General features: G+C 37.1%; 1 protein-coding gene and 1 pseudogene across 2 annotated transcripts in view; one reads left to right on the forward strand and one right to left on the reverse strand.

Moving 5' to 3' along the window:
* LOC137385541 (asparagine synthetase domain-containing protein 1-like) overlaps positions 1-18,499 on the reverse strand; it is a 45,058-nt gene that overhangs the window by 6,591 nt on the left and 19,968 nt on the right. The window contains exons 2-5 of one of the 2 annotated variants that reach the window (XM_068072021.1): positions 6,636-6,848; positions 5,559-5,681; positions 4,996-5,118; positions 26-604 (exon numbers count right to left, since the gene is read on the reverse strand). In XM_068072021.1, coding sequence (XP_067928122.1) covers positions 26-604; positions 4,996-5,118; positions 5,559-5,681; positions 6,636-6,848 — 1,038 coding nt within the window. The remainder of the gene's footprint in view (positions 1-25; positions 605-4,995; positions 5,119-5,558; positions 5,682-6,635; positions 6,849-18,499) is intronic. The other variant, XM_068072022.1, reaches the window with a different exon arrangement.
* On the forward strand, positions 14,479-15,122 carry LOC137410606 (uncharacterized; annotated as a pseudogene).

Raw genomic sequence — 18,499 nt, forward strand, 5'->3', positions numbered from 1 at the left:
GAAAACGCTGACATCAAACTCTAACCTCGATAAAGTTCCATTTCCTGTTGGGTGACAGCTCAGAAAGTGCCTGCCATCCGCCCTTTCTGTCAGGGACATCAAAGTTAAAAGAGGTGCCAGTTTGGAAAGCAACATTAAGCAGGTCAATAGGCTGATCTTTTGGGACAAATTGGTGGGCTAGATGGGCTAACATGACAGAGTCAATGCCACCAGAAAACATGACGGCTACATGGGCACTGGAGCACCGTGTGTTTAATGAACACAACGGACAGAAGTAAGAGTTTTGTACAACTCTTCTGGCAACAGCTGTGGAAAGTTTATCAAGCAAGCCATCACACTCTTGCATGAGCAGTTGTGCAGCCAAATGCAGAGGATCAGCATTCACAAGGAGGCTACCAGTTCCGTTCTCTGATGAAATCGTCATGTTTAGGGGCAACATGCAGTGCAATGAAAGTGGTTCGTCGACAGAGGCTTGCAAGCAGTTATTTGGCTGCATGCTGTTGTGCAACCAGGGCCAACAGTGTATATCAAAGCGGGTATTCGTGAGATGCATGGTGTAAATACCTGCAGACGATAATTCTTGCCATTCTCCAACAGAACGAGTCTACAATAGACAAACACATCAATTGAATTGAACGGTAGGCCAACGCGTAACTCATTCTCTTACTAACAGCTAGTATACAGTCTCTTACTAACAGCTAGTATACAGTCTCTTACTAACAGCTAGTGTACAGTCTCTTACTAACAGCTAGTATACAGTCTCTTAATAACAGCTAGTATACAGTCTCTTAATAACAGCTAGTATACAGTCTCTTACTAACAGCTAGTATACAGTCTCTTACTAACAGCTAGTATACAGTCTCTTACTAACAGCTATTATACAGTCTCTTACTAACAGCTAGTATATAGTCTCTTACTAACAGCTATTATATAGTCTCTTACTAACAGCTAGTATACAGTCTCTTACTAACAGCTATTATATAGTCTCTTGTGATGGAAGAGCATCGCGAACGGGGCCAGTGTGATGATCGGTTGCCAGGCCGAGCCGGGCCTCTCCATTATGCTCAGAGGTCTGGCCGGCGATAGAGGGCAAAGATGACTCGGCAGTCCATGGGTCACGTAGGCAGAACAAAGAATAAAGCATTCCGGCGGAAAGCAGAAACCGCAAAGGGGGCAGAGCCAAAAGACGAGAAGATTATTAAAGGAAGAGCGTTTTAGAGAAGCAGGCAGAGCAGCGCAGCTCCCTGCATACAATAGACATGGTGCATTGGTACTTGTTTATTTTTTATGTATGTATGCTTTGACCACTGTTATGATGATGCAAATATATTTATTCTATAAATATATGTTTATGTTCTGATAATAAGTCGGTTTTCTTTATTTACTCGGCTTGTTGATAAAGTCAAGGTGGGACGGTAAAATCCTTCACACTCTTACTAAAAGATAGTATGCTATACTGTAGCACAACAGATGCTCCTATAACGTAAACCTTCTACTTATACTTATTTCACTTACCGTAAAGCATTTAAGTAAAGATTTTGTTTTGAGTGACATAAGAAACTCCATATAACGTGAAGCATCATGCCGGTGCAAGTTCTCTAATTCGATTATAATAATGAAAGGACTATAGCTTTAGAAATAGCGTTTATCTTTGGCGGCACTTGTGAGAGAAAACAATGTATAGGGGTATTTCTATTATACATGTATATGCTAGTACCTTGGCACTCTATAGTATTATGAGAGATAATCAGGTGTCACAATATAGCACAAAGAATTAGTAGCTGCACAATTATTCAGAAACACCTTGGAAAGCAAGCAACTGGTGCGTGTGATAGAGTTTCGGACCACCAAGCTGAATGCCACGAGATGGAGTTGCTTTGAAAGCAATATTTTATCCTAACCTGTAACCCTGGTTTAGGACAGACGGATAAACCACTCTTATTATAGTAAATTTTTGCTTCACTTTGTTTTTGAACAGGGGTCGGACAAAGCGGTCGATATCGACTCTTGGTGTCGATGGGGCTTTCCAAGAGGTCAATGATTGTCTAGGGGTCAAAAGGGAGTCGATGGACTTTCTCTCAAAATAATTTTTCAATTATGAAAGTACAGTCAAACATGGATAACTCGAACTTAACAAGACCGAGCGAAAGTGTTCGAATTATCAGAGCGTTCAAGTTATCAGAGCACTGTCACAAGTCCATGTATTTACTTATTTATTATTAGATACATGTACATATACAAACTATAATATAAATCAAAAGCACAAATGGCTTGTTTCAAATTAAATGCTTCTAATGTAAAGTTTAAAACGTTTTTATCAAAAAGTATAGAGATTTTTTTATCACTTGAGATTGGTTTGTTCTTTGAGGTGATGTTATTGCCAGGACGTTTTTTAGATTGACATTGGCAAAACTTGATTGTTGTTGAAATGCTCAAAAGAAAAGACATCTTTTTCTTTTGAGCGTTTTACCCACGATCAATTTTGCCGATTTTTCTTGAAGTTTATGCAAAGATTACCTCACTTTACCTTGCTTCCGAAGGGCAATCGCTAAGCGGATGTTTGGTATAAATCAAATTTCACCAAACCTTTACAAAAGTCGTTGACAAAAATATTTTGCCGATGGTGGTAATAACGACGCTTATGAATTTCGAAAAGTTGAGGTTCACCTCTATGGCTTGGAATAAAGTGATTTTCTAAAGCGATAACAACCGTTTCGGTAGCCATTGGGAAAAAACAGTTCGAGTTAACAGTGTAGAGTTCGAGTTATCTATAGCAATTTATCATTACGTGGGAACGGACCAAAGAAACCGTTCGAGTTAACCATGTGTTCGAACTATCCGTGGGCGAGTTATCCATGTTTGACTGTATTCATAAAAAGGATCACCTTTACTTTTGATTTTGTAGCCACGCGCAGTATCTTTATTTCTCCATGTAGACCTACATGTATGATAGCGTGACTGTTCACAGTGGCACCAATCCTCCTCGTTGTCATATGCACCAACATGGCATTGTCAGCCTTTAGTGGATACGTGCGCCAATGAGAAAACACACTTTAAATCAATGCATTTACTTGCCGTAGATCTATTAATAGACTATTTAATGTATTAATAGACCCATTAATACATCATGCTACTCAGTCCATCTGGCTGTCCGCTTGCTTCCAGGGATCGCTAAACATATTATGGAAATGTTTACTTTTCCATATCCATTTCCATAAACATAAATATTTCCATAATTTTATGGAAATGGATATGGAAATCTTATTTTAGAAATATGGAAATGTTATGGAAATGGGAATAATATGGAAATTAATTATGGAAATGGAAATAATATGGAAATGGATTATGGAAATGTTATGGAAATGGAAGTAATATGGAAATGAATTATGGAAATGTTATGGAAATGGAAATAATATGGAAATGAATTATGGAAATGGAAATAATATGGAAATGGATTATGTAAACGTTATGGAAATGGAAATAATATGGAAATGAATTATGGAAATGTTATGGAAATAATATGGAAATGAATTATGGAAATTTTATGGAAATGGAAATAATATGGAAATGAATTATGGAAATGGAAATAATATGGAAATGGATTATGGAAATGTTATGAAAATGGAAATTGTATGGGAATCAATTATGGAAATGTTATGGAAATAATATGGAAATGAATTATGGAAATGCTACGAAAATGGAAATAATATGAAAATTAATTCTGGAAATGGTATGGAAATATAATGGAAATGAATTATGGAAATGTTATGGAAATGGAAATAATATGGAAATGAAATAGGGAAATGTTATGGAAATGGAAATGAATTATGGAAATGGAAATAATATGGAAATGAATTATGGAAATGGAAATTGTGACATACACGTAATCCCTGCTTGCTTCTCCCTAATCATAAGCCAGCCAGAAAGCGTGAAACACATGAAGTCGACTTTAAATTGAACGAAATATGAAGCTACATTGCGTTTCACTGAGAAAAAGCATTACAGCAACACATTTTAGTGAAGCAGACTTTCTTGAAACCAGTCGTGTTTTCCAATCCCACAAGTGTTTAGTGAGCTGAATTGTATTTAACAATTTGTTTGAGAACATCGTGCCAATCGTGGTAGCTCATGTTAGTAAAAAAAGATGTCGTTAGCATTTGCATGAATATCTAAGTTTTGAAATTATACTATCATTTAATAATGAAACAGTAGAATAGGTCAACTTTTAAACCATGTTAAAAATTTACTAGAAGTGGGTTTGAACAAAAGGAAGCCCACAAGGGCAACCGATATATTTTGCATAATAAGAGGTCAATATGAGATCGAGTACTCCATGAGCGGTGGTCGATAGTTTAAAAAGTTGGCCAACCCCAATTTTAGACATACACCATTTTTTTCTTTGCATCACTTTACTGCGCATGCAAGGGAAAAAAATCAATGTAAATTGGTTGTTAATTGTGTGCTCCCTTTAACTTAACGTAAAATTACTGTAATCATGCACCCTACACAAAGTAAAAGTGACAAGAAAAAAAGGTTGATTCAAACCAATAATACCTGCTTTTGTACAGTTATTAAATTTAAAAGTTAGGTTTAGTTTTTTTGAAAGGCCATCGGGGTGAGTTAGGGAAGATCTTAGAATGAATTAGGCAATTTACATGTATTTTACTGTTCATATAACATAAAATCTCTATAACGTAGATGTTCAAGAAACGAATCATTCATGTTGTAAAAGCGTCTACTGTATCTCACATCAAGAATGTAAGGGAATATACATATGAATGCTAATAATATGAAGACGAAACAATTTGAACATACTATAGAATGAACCCAGTAACCCAATACATCTACGCACAACTGCAAACATGGATACTGATTGAGGCATACTGAATATTGAGGCATACTGGTGCTGCAAGCAGCACCAGTATGCCTCAATATTCTACTAAGGAGACATTCTAATAGGATCCAAGCCATCGATATCTACTGATCAGTGCTTACCAATGAGTTTTTTGGTAGGACAACAGATGACAAGAGAAATGTACTCCTGTCTGAATCTAAGCAGAAGGTTAAACTTCTCCGCCCAAACACATCTCGAGCAAACCAGATTCTTTTTTTCTTTACCTTCAATTTAAAAAGCATTGAATAGCACGCATATTCATTCATCTTGGTCGTTCAAAACTATGCTAAACATTTTAATATCAATATTATTATGCCAACAAAGATGGCTCTAGCAAACAGTTTGGATAAAATACTGAACTTAGTCATTAGTTGGAAATAAATACCAAAGCTGTGATAAATAATCAGATAGCAGAGCAAATGTTTTTTGCACCAAATGACACCCCCATCAGTTTTTAGCTTAGATTCGTTGAACAAATACCAACCAATTGTTCACAACAGATCTTCCCATTCGGAATAGCTGATCAAAATTTCAATTCTCAATCTTGCGTCTTTAGCTGATGTTCAACTTTGACACTAGTGCTTTACACATGCTCCGTTTCTAATTGAAATTTCTAATTTCAAAACTCCATCTAATTTCAACAGCATAGAACATTATTATTAACCTGTATGAATACAAAAGCATAGGGTCCCTGGATCCGCTGAAATACATCCAGAATAGCTTCATCTGTTTCGCATGCTGACAAAATATTTAATAAGGTATCTCCATCATTGGTTTCATCGGGTACCTTAAAATATACTAAATATATGAGTAATTTCTAACATGTTAGATGCTAAATTTTCCACTCAAGTGTTCGTTTATTCTCATATTTGCTTTCAATTTTTCTTCCTTTCCAAAATTTTTTGTAAGATGTGACAGGACAAGACAAGTGGTAAATGAAACTATGCTCCACAGTTGGTGTATAATGTATCATGATTGGTTATTGAAAGAATTACAAATAAAACTAATCATATACACATTTTAATCAGTTCAGATTTATGGCTAAATTTAAATATGCAAGTTAATTATATATTAACACTAGATGAATGTCCGGTGTTGCCAGGGTAATAACAAAGTTTTGATAGACGATACTGGTACTTCTCAATACTAGTACAAACGTAAAAATGAGATATTGGACTGTCTTTATCTGGTAATTTGCCTGATCAAACGAACAGAGGATGTAGAGGTAATTCCTATTCCAGATAATACAATTGTCCACGTAAAAAGTGTTTAGCTTTTACAGATCTACTGAACTTGGAAATAAGAGTGTAACAGCACATTTGAAATTGATATGGCACATTCGAAAATTACCAGTTAAAAAAATGGGTAATGCGTAATGGTGAAAAAAATAAGCTTTTAAAAAAAATTCTAAAAAAACAATAGTAAAAGGTAATATCAATTAACAATAACAAGTGCATATTCAGCGTCTACAATCGCGATAAAGATAAACCTATATGTAAGAGCTTTAGTAATAATAATAATGGCTTAGCCTAGTGGTTATGCGCGATTGTTGGTAGACTTGCGATTTGAAATTCGCGAGTTGAAATCCTCTGTAAAGCAGATTTTTTAATACTAGATTTTAATCGCTATAACTGGACACAGGGATAAGACAAACAAACACTGAGGTTGATATAGATATATCACCTAGCAATAATAGTGTTCGCCTATTGGCACAAATAGCTACCATAGTGCTTAAGCCTACCTCAACACCACCAAAGATCTCAGCATTCCACATAAAAATATTTCGAGAGCTCGGATGTTCTATTGGTTGAGAGCACAGCCCTCCCCTCATGTGCAGAACAGTGCTGTACAATTCGAGTGACCATGCTTCATCAATGTCGTAGTCTCTTCTCTGTTGGTGATCTGGGCCTCTCCGATTCAGCAGCTCAATGGAGTCGGACACTATTCTTTCACACTTTAAATCAATAAAACTGTGCAGCTTGACAATTTTAAAGCTTACTTAAATGTAATCAATCAACCTTTTGACTATTTTAAAAATATCATTATCGTTACGATTTGAAAAATCCGTGAGAAGCGTGTAAACAGCATTGCTGAGGATATATTGGTAAAGTTAAAACTAAGTTATAAACAGATTATACCGTAGATGGCAGTTTCAAGAATGAAATATCAGCAAACCATAAAAGGATTTCCAGTGCCATTAGAAACACTGGAAGAAAATTCTGAAGAGCCATAGCACAATGTTTAACACTTTGAAGCCTGACCATTCATATAGAAGCAGGTTCACTGATCCTAAATGGTATTAGCAACTTTCCATCGACTGTGAGAAAACTTGGAATAGCTTCCTTTGGAACTAAATATTATTTTGAAGCTTCAAGCTTTATTAACACAATGAAAAGCATGTAATAAGGAGTGGTGTTTTAGAGGTAACTGAAGAAACATAATAGTTGCAGAACACCAAATCTGATAGAGTATGAATAAAAATCAGTTCTAGTGCAAAACTCTTGTACCTGAGAAGCATTTTAGCTTTTTCTAGTTTTTACTAATTCACTACCAATAATTTCAATGAGAGTGTCATTAGCAATTAATGTTCTGGCAGCAGAAAGTTCTCATTAGTCAGTCGGTTAGAAGAGCCCTCATATTTCGGCAACATTTCAAGAACCAATAATCCAATCAAGTTAAAACTTTGGAATTCTATTGAAAACAGTGCACAAAGCGGCCAAAACTTCGCAATCTCACATAAATTGTAAAAATGGACAAAAAACAGCAATACTACGCAGCAAATTTACTCGGGCATAGGATCTGGCAGAAAAGCAGTTCCCCGAATTACCTCAGGCCGAGGCTTCAAAGTGAGTGTTGAGGGAAACTGCAGAATAGATAATGAGGACAGACAAGCAAGCAAAGAGTGAAATCATACGTAAATCTCACAGTGGCCATCAGTTCCTACTGATGCATTATCAAAAAGACCATGGGATTCACTGCACGTTTGTAGATCTGTAAAGGACAAACTTATGGCTTAAATGAGAGGAGTACACGTCATGTAAAATAGATGTGTAAGGTCAGTGAGATGTGCAGGGAGTAGTGACTAACATCAGGATAAAGATAAAACTGTCTCATAACTTTATTCTCATCATCTCTTTAATGCCCTTGAGCAGGAAGCGTTGTGAGGTTTGATGGAAATGACTATGGAAACAATATCGGAGGCAGAAAAAAAAGCTGATTTAAGCCTTGAGTTCAGAAGTTGAACACACCACTAGGATGTTAAAAGAGGACGATGTGTCAAACAAAACAGCACTTATTAATACTACACAAACACAGATGGAGGCACAACTAAAATGCACTGTGTCAGCTGCTGAATGTAAAGGTATTTAGGTACCACTAAGTTGAAGCTCATGAAAATGTAATAAGCGAGTGCCTGATTACAGAAATAGAAAATGATCGAATGGTGTTTAATACAAAAAAGGATGCGCAGAACCTGCTATTTTTGTGACATTGTTGTGTCAGTATTTTTATGATTGCTATCTCTAGCATGGTAGCACAAAAATAGTGGTAACATAAAAATACTGACACAAAAAATGTCACAAATGAGAATGCTTAAGATTGTAATCTGTGTGACTAAAATTCAGATTAGCAAAGAGTACATCAAAAAATGTGAGGGTTAAAATGATTGAAAAATTTATAGCATGTGGTGACATATACATTAAGACAAATGTGTATTTACTGAGAAGTGTGCTGAACATAGCAGCAACTCTGAGTCATATCAGTAATAAACTTATTGTGAAAAGATTTCTATGAGTTTTTTAGATTTCAGGTATGACACTGTCCTACAATTCTAAAATTGGTTAAACAGAGATCACTTACATCCATGACATATAATAGAAAAAAAGTTTAAAACAGTAATTTTGGCATATCAATGTAAGACATCATGCTTTTATTTGTCTACTATCTAATATCTTTAAGGTGAAGGTTTTAATTAAGACATTGGCAAAAGTAATGTAAAACATAGAAAAGGCATGGGCCATCATTCCGTATACCTTGGTTTATATTTTTTCATGTTTATTTTAAAACAAGAAAAACTGACAAAAAGTTTTATTTTTCAAGTGTTTGAAGTGATGATAATTTGATCATCCTTTTCAAAGTAGCGCAGTCCACCTGATCGGGTCCCGATAATGGAGCATTTGCTTTAAGAACATATTCTTTTCTATCTAATTGTGTACAAACTTCACTCCGTATTCAGATCAGGGAAACTCACATGATTGTGTCTATTTGAAGCAAAATGAAGCTAAATGTTACGCACTATAGGTCACGATTCTGACTTTAATGCCGCTAAATTAGGCATAAGAGCTTCGGTATTTGTGTCACAAATCCAGCAGTATGCGCTGTAATTCAATAATCAATCTAATCCTTTCCAAACCTTATTGTGAAATGAAACGATTGAAATAAAATCAACTGGGTCTTGTGTTTGGTAATCACAAATGGAATGTCATCATTTAGCTTCAATGGAAGTTTAATCCTTTACCGCAAGTTTCGAAATCTTCAATCAAGAAAGCTAGAATGGGTAAATCCTGCGCTGCCACACAAACTGAATATCAAAGTATTTGTTGAATATGTACTAGTTGTTGACATTGACCAGTCATTATCTTGTATTTGTATATAGCTGTTGTCAGACTCTTTGTCCATATCAGCTTACTCATCTGTTATGTAATTCTTATGTAATAATCCTTTTACTCTCTTGTCTCACTTATGTAGTAAGTCAGTTGCTGTCTAGCTTTCAAATATACAAGATTAACAGGTTATGGGCCCAGACAGGCAACCAAAGAAGCTGTACACGAGTTTGATACCAGAACAAAGATGATCGGCTATTATATTGACTGACCAACGACTGGTGAACCAGGAATTTAACAGTTGATATCAGGAACAGTAAAACAAGGACTACTGAACCAGAACTTAGATTGTATCTTTCATTCTACAATGGATAGTGATAAATGGACAATAGATAAGTTGGACAGTCAGAACTATCAGACATGGAAGTTTCAGATGAAACACATTTTGCTGGTAAAGGATCTGTACGATATCGTGGATGGCACTGAGAAAGCACCAGAAGGTTCGGCTGATCAAGCGCTGAAAACTGCTTTTACATCCAGGTATCGTAAGGCTTTCTCAGTAATTGCTGTCTGTTAGTACTGAGCTTCTCTACTTAATAACAGATACAGAAGCACCTGATGTAGCGTGGAAGCGGCTTCAAAACCACTTTGAACGCAATACACTAGCAAACAAGTTATTTCTTAAGAAACAATATTTCAGAACAGTAATGAAGGAGGGTACACCTGTAGAACAGCACTTGAAACACATGAAAGGACTTACAGATAAACTCGCCGCTATCGATGCACCAATTTCTGAAGAAGATCAAGTAGTCACGCTCTTAGGCAGCCTTCCAAACAGCTATGCTCATTTTGCAACAGCATTAGAAGCAAGAGTAGACAACTTGAGTCTTGAGTTTGCCCAGCAGTCATTGATAAATGAAAAGTTGAAACGTAGTGAGCGAAACTCCGATGAATCTAGTTCTGCCGGTGCATCTGATTCTGCATTGGTGTCAAGAAAGCAGCCTAGAGCCAGAAAACCTATTATTTGCTACAACTGTAATAAGCCTGGGCACAAGTCACCAGAATGCTCAGAGGACAGGCGCCGACCGAACGCGCAGTTAGTAAGTGAATGTAGAAAAACTGTATGTGAAAGTGACAATGACTGTGTAGGCAATGAATTTACATTTATCACTCATGATGGCAACACATTTTCATTGCACAGTAGCTCACTCTGGCTAATTGACTCTGGAGCATCGTGTCATATGTCACCTAACAGGGAAAGTTTTAACAGCTACAAGAAGCTAGAACATATAGAAATGGTCAGCCTAGGTGATGGTCGAACAGTTGAAGCTGTGGGAGTTGGTGCTGTGAAAGTGATGCTAAAACTCAATCGTAGAGTTCAATGTGCGGCTGTATTTTACAATGTACTTCATGTCCCTCAGCTAGCTAGCAATTTATTTTCAGTTCGAGCTGCCACTAAGAAAGGCTACATTGTTCAGTTCGGCCATACTCGATGTTGGATTAAAGATGCTAATGGTCGAGTTAGGGCCATGGGATCACTAGCTAATAAGCTGTTTAGTCTAGACTGTGTGCAAACTGAAACTCAATACGCAAACACTGCTAGCGCAGAGATTTGGCATCAACGTCTAGTACATGTGAATGACTCTGATCTGAAAAAACTGAGCAAAGGAAATATAGTCTGTGCAACAAGCTTACCTGCAATGAACATTTCCTTCTGTGAAGGCTGTGCTGAAGGGAAAATGACTCGTGAACCCTTCAAACCTGTGGGAGATATCAAGGCTACCCGTAAGCTAGAACTAGTACATTCCGACGTTTGTACAATGGAAACAGAATCAATTGGAGGTAGCAAATATTTCGTTACTTTTATAGACGATTTTTCTAGATGCTGTGCTGTGTATTTTCTTAGAAACAAATCTGAGGTATCTGAGAAGTTAAAAGAGTTTGAAGCATATACAGCCAACCAATCTGAAGAAACCATTCAAACACTGAGATCAGATAGAGGTGGTGAATACTTGTCTCAAGAATTTACTGACTACTTGAAATCTAAAGGTATTCATCATGAACTCACATCAGCCTACTCACCAGCACAAAATGGTGTTGCTGAGCAAATGAATAGAACTCTGTGTGAAGCAGCACATTCAATGTTGTGCCATGCTAAATTGCCAAAGCAATACTGGGCTGAGGCCATTTCTACTGCTGCCTACGTTAGAAATCGGCTTCCCACTTCTTCACACAAGAATGATTTCACACCGTATGAGAAGTGGTATGAACGCAAACCCAACATAGATAATCTAAGGGTGTTTGGATGTATTGCTTATGCTCATGTTCCAGATCAACTACGACAGAAACTTGACAAGAAGCGCCAGAAGCTAAGGTTTATAGGATACAGCAAACAGTCAAAGGCATACCGCCTGCTTGATGAATCGACTGGTAAAGTCACTGCTAGGCGAGACGTGGTATTTGATGAAACAAACTTTACAAACACCGTTAAACCATCATGTGACCAATATACAAAGCAGAAATCTATTGTTGTTGAACATTCAGTAAATGAACAGACAACTCCAAATTTCTCTGGGCAATGCATTGGTGAAGGGCAACAGCGACGCTTATCTGCTCGCAAACGTAGACCTCCGGTTCGCTATGGAATTGATGAGTATGTAAGCCAGGCTCAACATGTCAAAACTATGTGGGAGTGTTGAATATGTACTAGTTGTTGACATTGACCAGTCATTATCTTGTATTTGTATATAGCTGTTGTCAGACTCTTTGTCCATATCAGCTTACTCATCTGTTATGTAATTCTTATGTAATAATCCTTTTACTCTCTTGTCTCACTTATGTAGTAAGTCAGTTGCTGTCTAGCTTTCAAATATACAAGATTAACAGTATTTGACCATCTAAATGAAGCTGGTGGGTGAAATGAGTATGGTTTTTCGTTTGTTTTATTCCAAAAGAATTTCCATTAGTCGTGGAACTGCGACTACTCAGCTCTCCTAGCAAGAGCACTCCCTATATATACATATATTTTCCCCGAACCGTATAATGGAACCAAGTAGGAAACCGTATAAGAATAAATGATTAGAGACGCAACACGTTGGCTTAATTACGACTAAACTAACAAAGTATTAGCGATAAAACACAATAAAGACAGACAAAATATGTAAAATATATATAAGAGTAATTATATGTGAGTAAAATACATAATAAAAACCGACACAATATGCAAAATAAATATAAGAGTATATGCGAGTATATAAAACATCAGAAATAGATTTGTGGCCCGGCATTCGCCAAAATATAACATTAACATAACAGGCTACTACCATTTAATTTACTAACAAATAAATATCATGACAAGCAACACTTTTTTACCAATCAAACATAACCACAATTACTTTGCACTCAACTATGAAAACACTAAGTGAGTCACTAAAGTAAAAATTGTTTAGACAACGAAAAAAGCGCCGTGTCGATCTGTTGTAAGTGGCCATGTTGTTAGTTGTTTGAACATGCTTCTAGGTAATAGCAACAAAAGCGATTTCAGTATTATTTAATATCTTACAGTGTAGTTTTTGTTTACATTTAAAAACTTTTTTAGGTAAATTATACATGTATTTTAATTTTTCAAAAAAATCACAATCATATTTCAACTTTAGAATAATAGCAATATAAGGTTGACAATTTATTGGAACATGAAAGCGGAAAAATGTCCTCCGTACTATCAGACACATTTTCAGACATTGTTGAAAGCATAAACAAGAGAGTGAAGTGCAATATATGCCAGAAAAAATTTGCCTATCACCACAGCACATCATCATTAAAATATCATTCAACTAATTCTCATCATACCGCTCAGAATTCATCACCAGCTGTCGCAGACAATAACTACTACTACTGACTACCGCCACTATTGTCCCTTGTGAGTGGCTATTCTTTAGAGCTGGCAATATTTTATGTAAGAAGAGAGCATCTCTTCGTTCAGATAATGTGAATAAACTGTGCTGCCTCAACTTTTGGCTGGCTTAATTATAGACTTTCATGGGCTCATAATAATTAATACAATGCAGCTTATGTACATTGTTCATAACATGTACTCCTGTACTCCATAATTGTCTCAAATATAATTATTTTATATGTGGCTGTATTATTTGTTTTCAAATATGCTGGTTTTTGCTAGATTAATTATAAGATTAATCGAAGAGTAACTGGTTCAGACCAGTTATTAATCGCGATTAATTTTTATAATGGTTGTGCAGCTCTAATTTAGAACCAATATTCTGACACATTTGTGATTTTGTAATTACATGTAGTTAAAGCCAATATATTGATGTATTTGTTTTTTTGTATTTACATGCACTTGAAATAAATATATTGACTGTGGAAAATGAGAATTACACGTGATGGAAGGAATCATGTTTTGCAAGATATAAAATTCCAGTAATTCAATTATTTGCAATATACGTAGCAGCTATGTGTGGCCGCCAGTCTAGGCTTGACTTTACATAATGGCCCCCACTCTAAAAAGATTATTTAAGAATTTAAGAATATAATTTCGACGTGGCAATGGCAAGCAATGTGCCAGTATTTAGCGGCAAGGCAGAGGCCTCGTTGAAAGACTGGAGAATTATTTCATTATCCAGGGAAATGTGGATGACAAGAAGAAGCACATACTTATCGTGGGTCTACAGGAAAGCCAGTACGAGACACTATCAGATCTTACAATAAGATAAACCAATGAATAAGTCGTTCGACCAGTTGAAAGCTCTTCTTGTGTCTCACTTTGGTGTGTCTAAGAACAAGATAGTGGAAAGGGCGAAGTTTCGCGAGGTGAAAAGGGGTAACAAAGAGTCAATGAGTGACTTTGTTGCCAGGTTGAGAGCTCAGGCTAAAACATGTGAATTTGCTGCAACGTTAGAAGAGAATCTTGTGGAACAATTTCGTATAGGAGTAAACAGCAGATCGGTTAGAAACAGAATTGGAGCTATGCCAAATTAAAAACAGTCAGACTTGAAGGAATTAATAACGGTGGCACAGCAAGTGGAGATAGATGAAAAGATGGATAAAATGTCAGTTAGCGAGCCAGAAACTGTTTCCGCTGTGGGTGGTGCAAGGCACAGAGAACACAAGAACTAAATGACGGTGATCCTATGACTGAGACAACGTGCTTCAGGTGCAATAGGAAAGGAGATCTCAATAACAGCAAACTATGCCCGGCGACAAGTCGTACCTGTAACAGTTGTAGACAGTTCGAATATTTCTCTGGCAGCAAGTATTGTAAAAGAAAGGCAATACTGTCAACAGTAAAAGGAGAAGAGACAGAACAGCAAGACGACCTGTTCAGCATAAACCAGATTAGTTCTAGAATGACTCGACGTACTATCACAATCATGGGTGAGGCAGTTCCGCTCATTCTTGATACAGGGGCTTGTAATAACAATATTGACAGGTAGAAATATGAGAAGATACAAAACAATGTTCATCTTCAACCAGCCTCCAGGGAACTGTTAGCATATGGTAGTGATATGCAGTTGGAAATTTTAAGAAAATTTGACACTAGAGTAGAATGTAACAATAGATTTGCTGATGCAGTTTTTTATGTTTTAGAAAGCTTTGCAAAGTCTTCTTAGTGGCAAAACTGCTAGTGCTTTGCTATTGTTATCGTACAGTGATGATGCGCACATGCTTTCTAATGTAACGCCAGAACCTTACAGGATCATGAAGTGTTTTTCAGAAGTATTTAGTGGGGTGAGAAAACTAAAGGGGTACCGCGCAAAATTTCATATTGACACTATTGTAACTCCAGTGGCTTAACCAGTGTGTAGGCTACTGCTACGTATTCGTTCTAAAACAAAAGCAAAACTCGACGAGTTGTTAGCGAATGACATATTAGAGCCTGTTGTGGAGGTTGGTACTTCATGGCTGATTCCTTTGGTTGCGGGTATGGACAAAACAGCTGACATGCGAAGGGCAAATGAAGCAATTATGCGTGAAAGGCGCCCAATACCTACTACCAAAGAAATCATGGCTTATCTTGAAGGAAGTAAGGTTTTTCAAAGTTAGGTCTCAAACAAGGGTTTCATCAAGTGGAGCTAAATGAGGGGTCGAGAGAGATAACAATCTTTGTCTCACCCTTTGGTGTCTACAGATATAAAAGACTGACTATGGGGGGTCGATGTTAGTTCGAAGCACTTTCAATATGTGATGCAGCAAGCCTTAGCAGGTCTTGAAGGGGTACAAAACATGGCAGATGATACTCTGCGACACGCAAGTAGTCTGCAAGAAAATGACAAGAGATTACAAGCCTTGTTGAAGAAGCTCAGTAATGTAGGACTAACACTAAATCCTAGCATGTGTAAGTTTAGAGCTACAGGAACTGAGGATATTGCTCTTTCTTTGACATATTGGTCAACAAACTCGGCTGCTGTGCAAGATAAAGCACTAACCCTAACAGTAGCTACCATTCTAGACAATTGGTCAGCAATGTTGCCTGACCCTGGTTTATAAGTAACCCTAAACCGAAAAGCTTGTAATCTCAATGACCACCCCTCAATTTTAGGTACAGGCTTTGAACTAGAATTGTTGAAAATAAACTCTAGTGGCTTATGATCTGTTACTAACTGAATTTCTGTGCCCAAAAAGTAGTCTGAAGTGTTCGCATGACCATACTAGAGCCAGGGCTTCTCGCTCTGTTTGACTGTACTTCTGCTCCGTAGGAGAAAGTGATCGGTGGCCATAAGCTATAACCCTATCATGTCCATTTTATGCCTGAACCAATACAGCGCCTATACCAAATGGTGATGCAGCTGCAACAAGCTTTGTGCTACACTTAGGGTCAAAGTGGGCCAAAGTTTCACTATTAGACATCAGTTCTTTGATTTTACAAAATGCAGCATTTTCTGCGCCGCCCCATGAAAAGCAAGCACATTTAACTCTTTCGCTACCGCAAGCCATGTATCGGCTTGCACAGTAATATAAGTACAGATCGTAAGGCGATGTATCGGCTTATCAATAGGGTTTTACTTTTCTTTTGATTACGAAGCCTACACATTAGCTAGACTAATCAAATTTTGTTTCTAACGAAACAACCTTGTTGCCAATCACCGTGTAACCAATAGAAAATTGTTTGGCTCAACAATTCGATTTCTAGTTATTTTTTTAAACGGCAAAACTAGATCGTTATTGTCATGGCAATAAGAAACACAACATTTTCGTTAAACGCAAAGAACAATTGCGAGAGTGAGATTTACTAAACATTTTTATACTTATCTTGTAGAGAATTTTTTTCTGGACAAGTTTCAATTTACAGTAAAACAATACCTGTTTTTTATTCTCAAAATACTGCCTAAATATTAGCAGTATAATGGTTTTTTGAAAATTAGTTAGAATTAATTTGAGCAGAATAATCATTTGTTCAGAATTAAATGCGGTAGCGAAAGAGTTAAGTGGGCTGAGATTGTTCAGCACTCAAAAGAATGTCTTGAAATACAAGCTGTGGTTAAGGATCTGACAGAAAATACATACAAGACATGTGGTGTAGCATATCAGTCTATAATCACAGAGCTATCTGAGGTGGATAATGTGTTGCTTAGGGGTAGTAAAATAGTAATACCAGTTAGCCTGCGAGATTACTTAGTCAGACTGGCACATGAAGGACATATGGGTTTGGTCAAAATAAAACAGCGCTTGAGGTCAAAAGTATGGTGGCCAGGTATGAATAAGCAAGCAGAGCAACTTTGTAAGAGCTGTATGAAGTGTATGACTGTCAGTCAGTCACCCACTAAGCATGACACAGCTTCCAAGAAAGCCATGGTCTTTCCTTGATGCTGAATTTCTGGGCCCATTGCCAAATGATCAGTCAGTTATTGTCCTAGTGGATTACTATAGTAGATACTTTGAGTGTGCTTTTCTAAGATCAACAAGGACAGAAAACATAGGTAGTTGAATTTCTTGACACTGTATTTACTAGACTTGGATATTGTGAAGCACTCAGAACAGATAATGGGCCGCCGTTTGTGTCAGAGGTGTTTCAGAGTTACCTGTATGATCATGACATTACATGGGTGTCCACAATGCCTTTGTGGCCTTCTGCCAATGGTGAAGGCGAGAGATGCAACCGGACATTACTGAAAGCTCTCAAAATAGCTCATGAGAATGGTTAAGTTCTAGGTAGGAAACTCAGAAAGTTTTACAAGCTTACAAGTCTACACCTCATAGCAGTACAGGGGTAGCTCCAATTACATTGCTATGTGGTAGAGAAATGAGAACAAAACTTCCTGCACTAGACGTTGAACATGATCCCACTAATTATGACAAGTCGAAAGATAATGACGCTCTTTTTAAGACCAAGAACAAAACATGCTGATGACCGTAAACAAGCAAAAGATAGTGACATTGAAGTAGGAGATAGGGTTATTGTTTGATATGTATGCACCATCTCTTGAGTTCAGTACTGTTCCCCACCGGGCAGGTGCAACTAATACTTTATAAATGGCTTAGGATGAGTCATGCCCTGATTTTTTGGCTTATTTACCAGCTGGTTGGCTGGCCTCGTTCAGTGTCGAGTTGGCTAGTGTTAACTGTGGTTCAGTTGCTAATAGAGCTGTCTAATTAGAATTTTACATGTGCTTATTGCTTCTTACTATAAGATGTAAGTAATATTGTTAGAAAAAAAAGAAAGGAAAGCTAGATGCAAACTATGGAAAAGAAAGCCATACAGTAATAGGAAAGTAAGGTTTGAACATATTTTGCGAAAATTGTAGAGGAAATTGTACAGTGCGATGCAACTCCACCTTTGTAAAAGTCTTGCTTTTGAGCACAAGCGCTTCTGAACAAAAATCATGTCAATCTAACATGTCTGGCAACAGCTGCAGGCATTGCTGTGGATTCTCCAGGAGGGTCAGGAGGGCGCCACAGATATGGCGCCTACGTGGTTCAAGCACTGGTTGGGAAAAGGGAATACTAGTCTATAAGGTCTAGGTGGATATAACCCCTTACTCTGATTTAT

This window comes from Watersipora subatra, chromosome 1 (genome assembly GCF_963576615.1).
Source record: "Watersipora subatra chromosome 1, tzWatSuba1.1, whole genome shotgun sequence".
In the NCBI taxonomy this organism is placed as follows: domain Eukaryota; kingdom Metazoa; phylum Bryozoa; class Gymnolaemata; order Cheilostomatida; family Watersiporidae; genus Watersipora; species Watersipora subatra.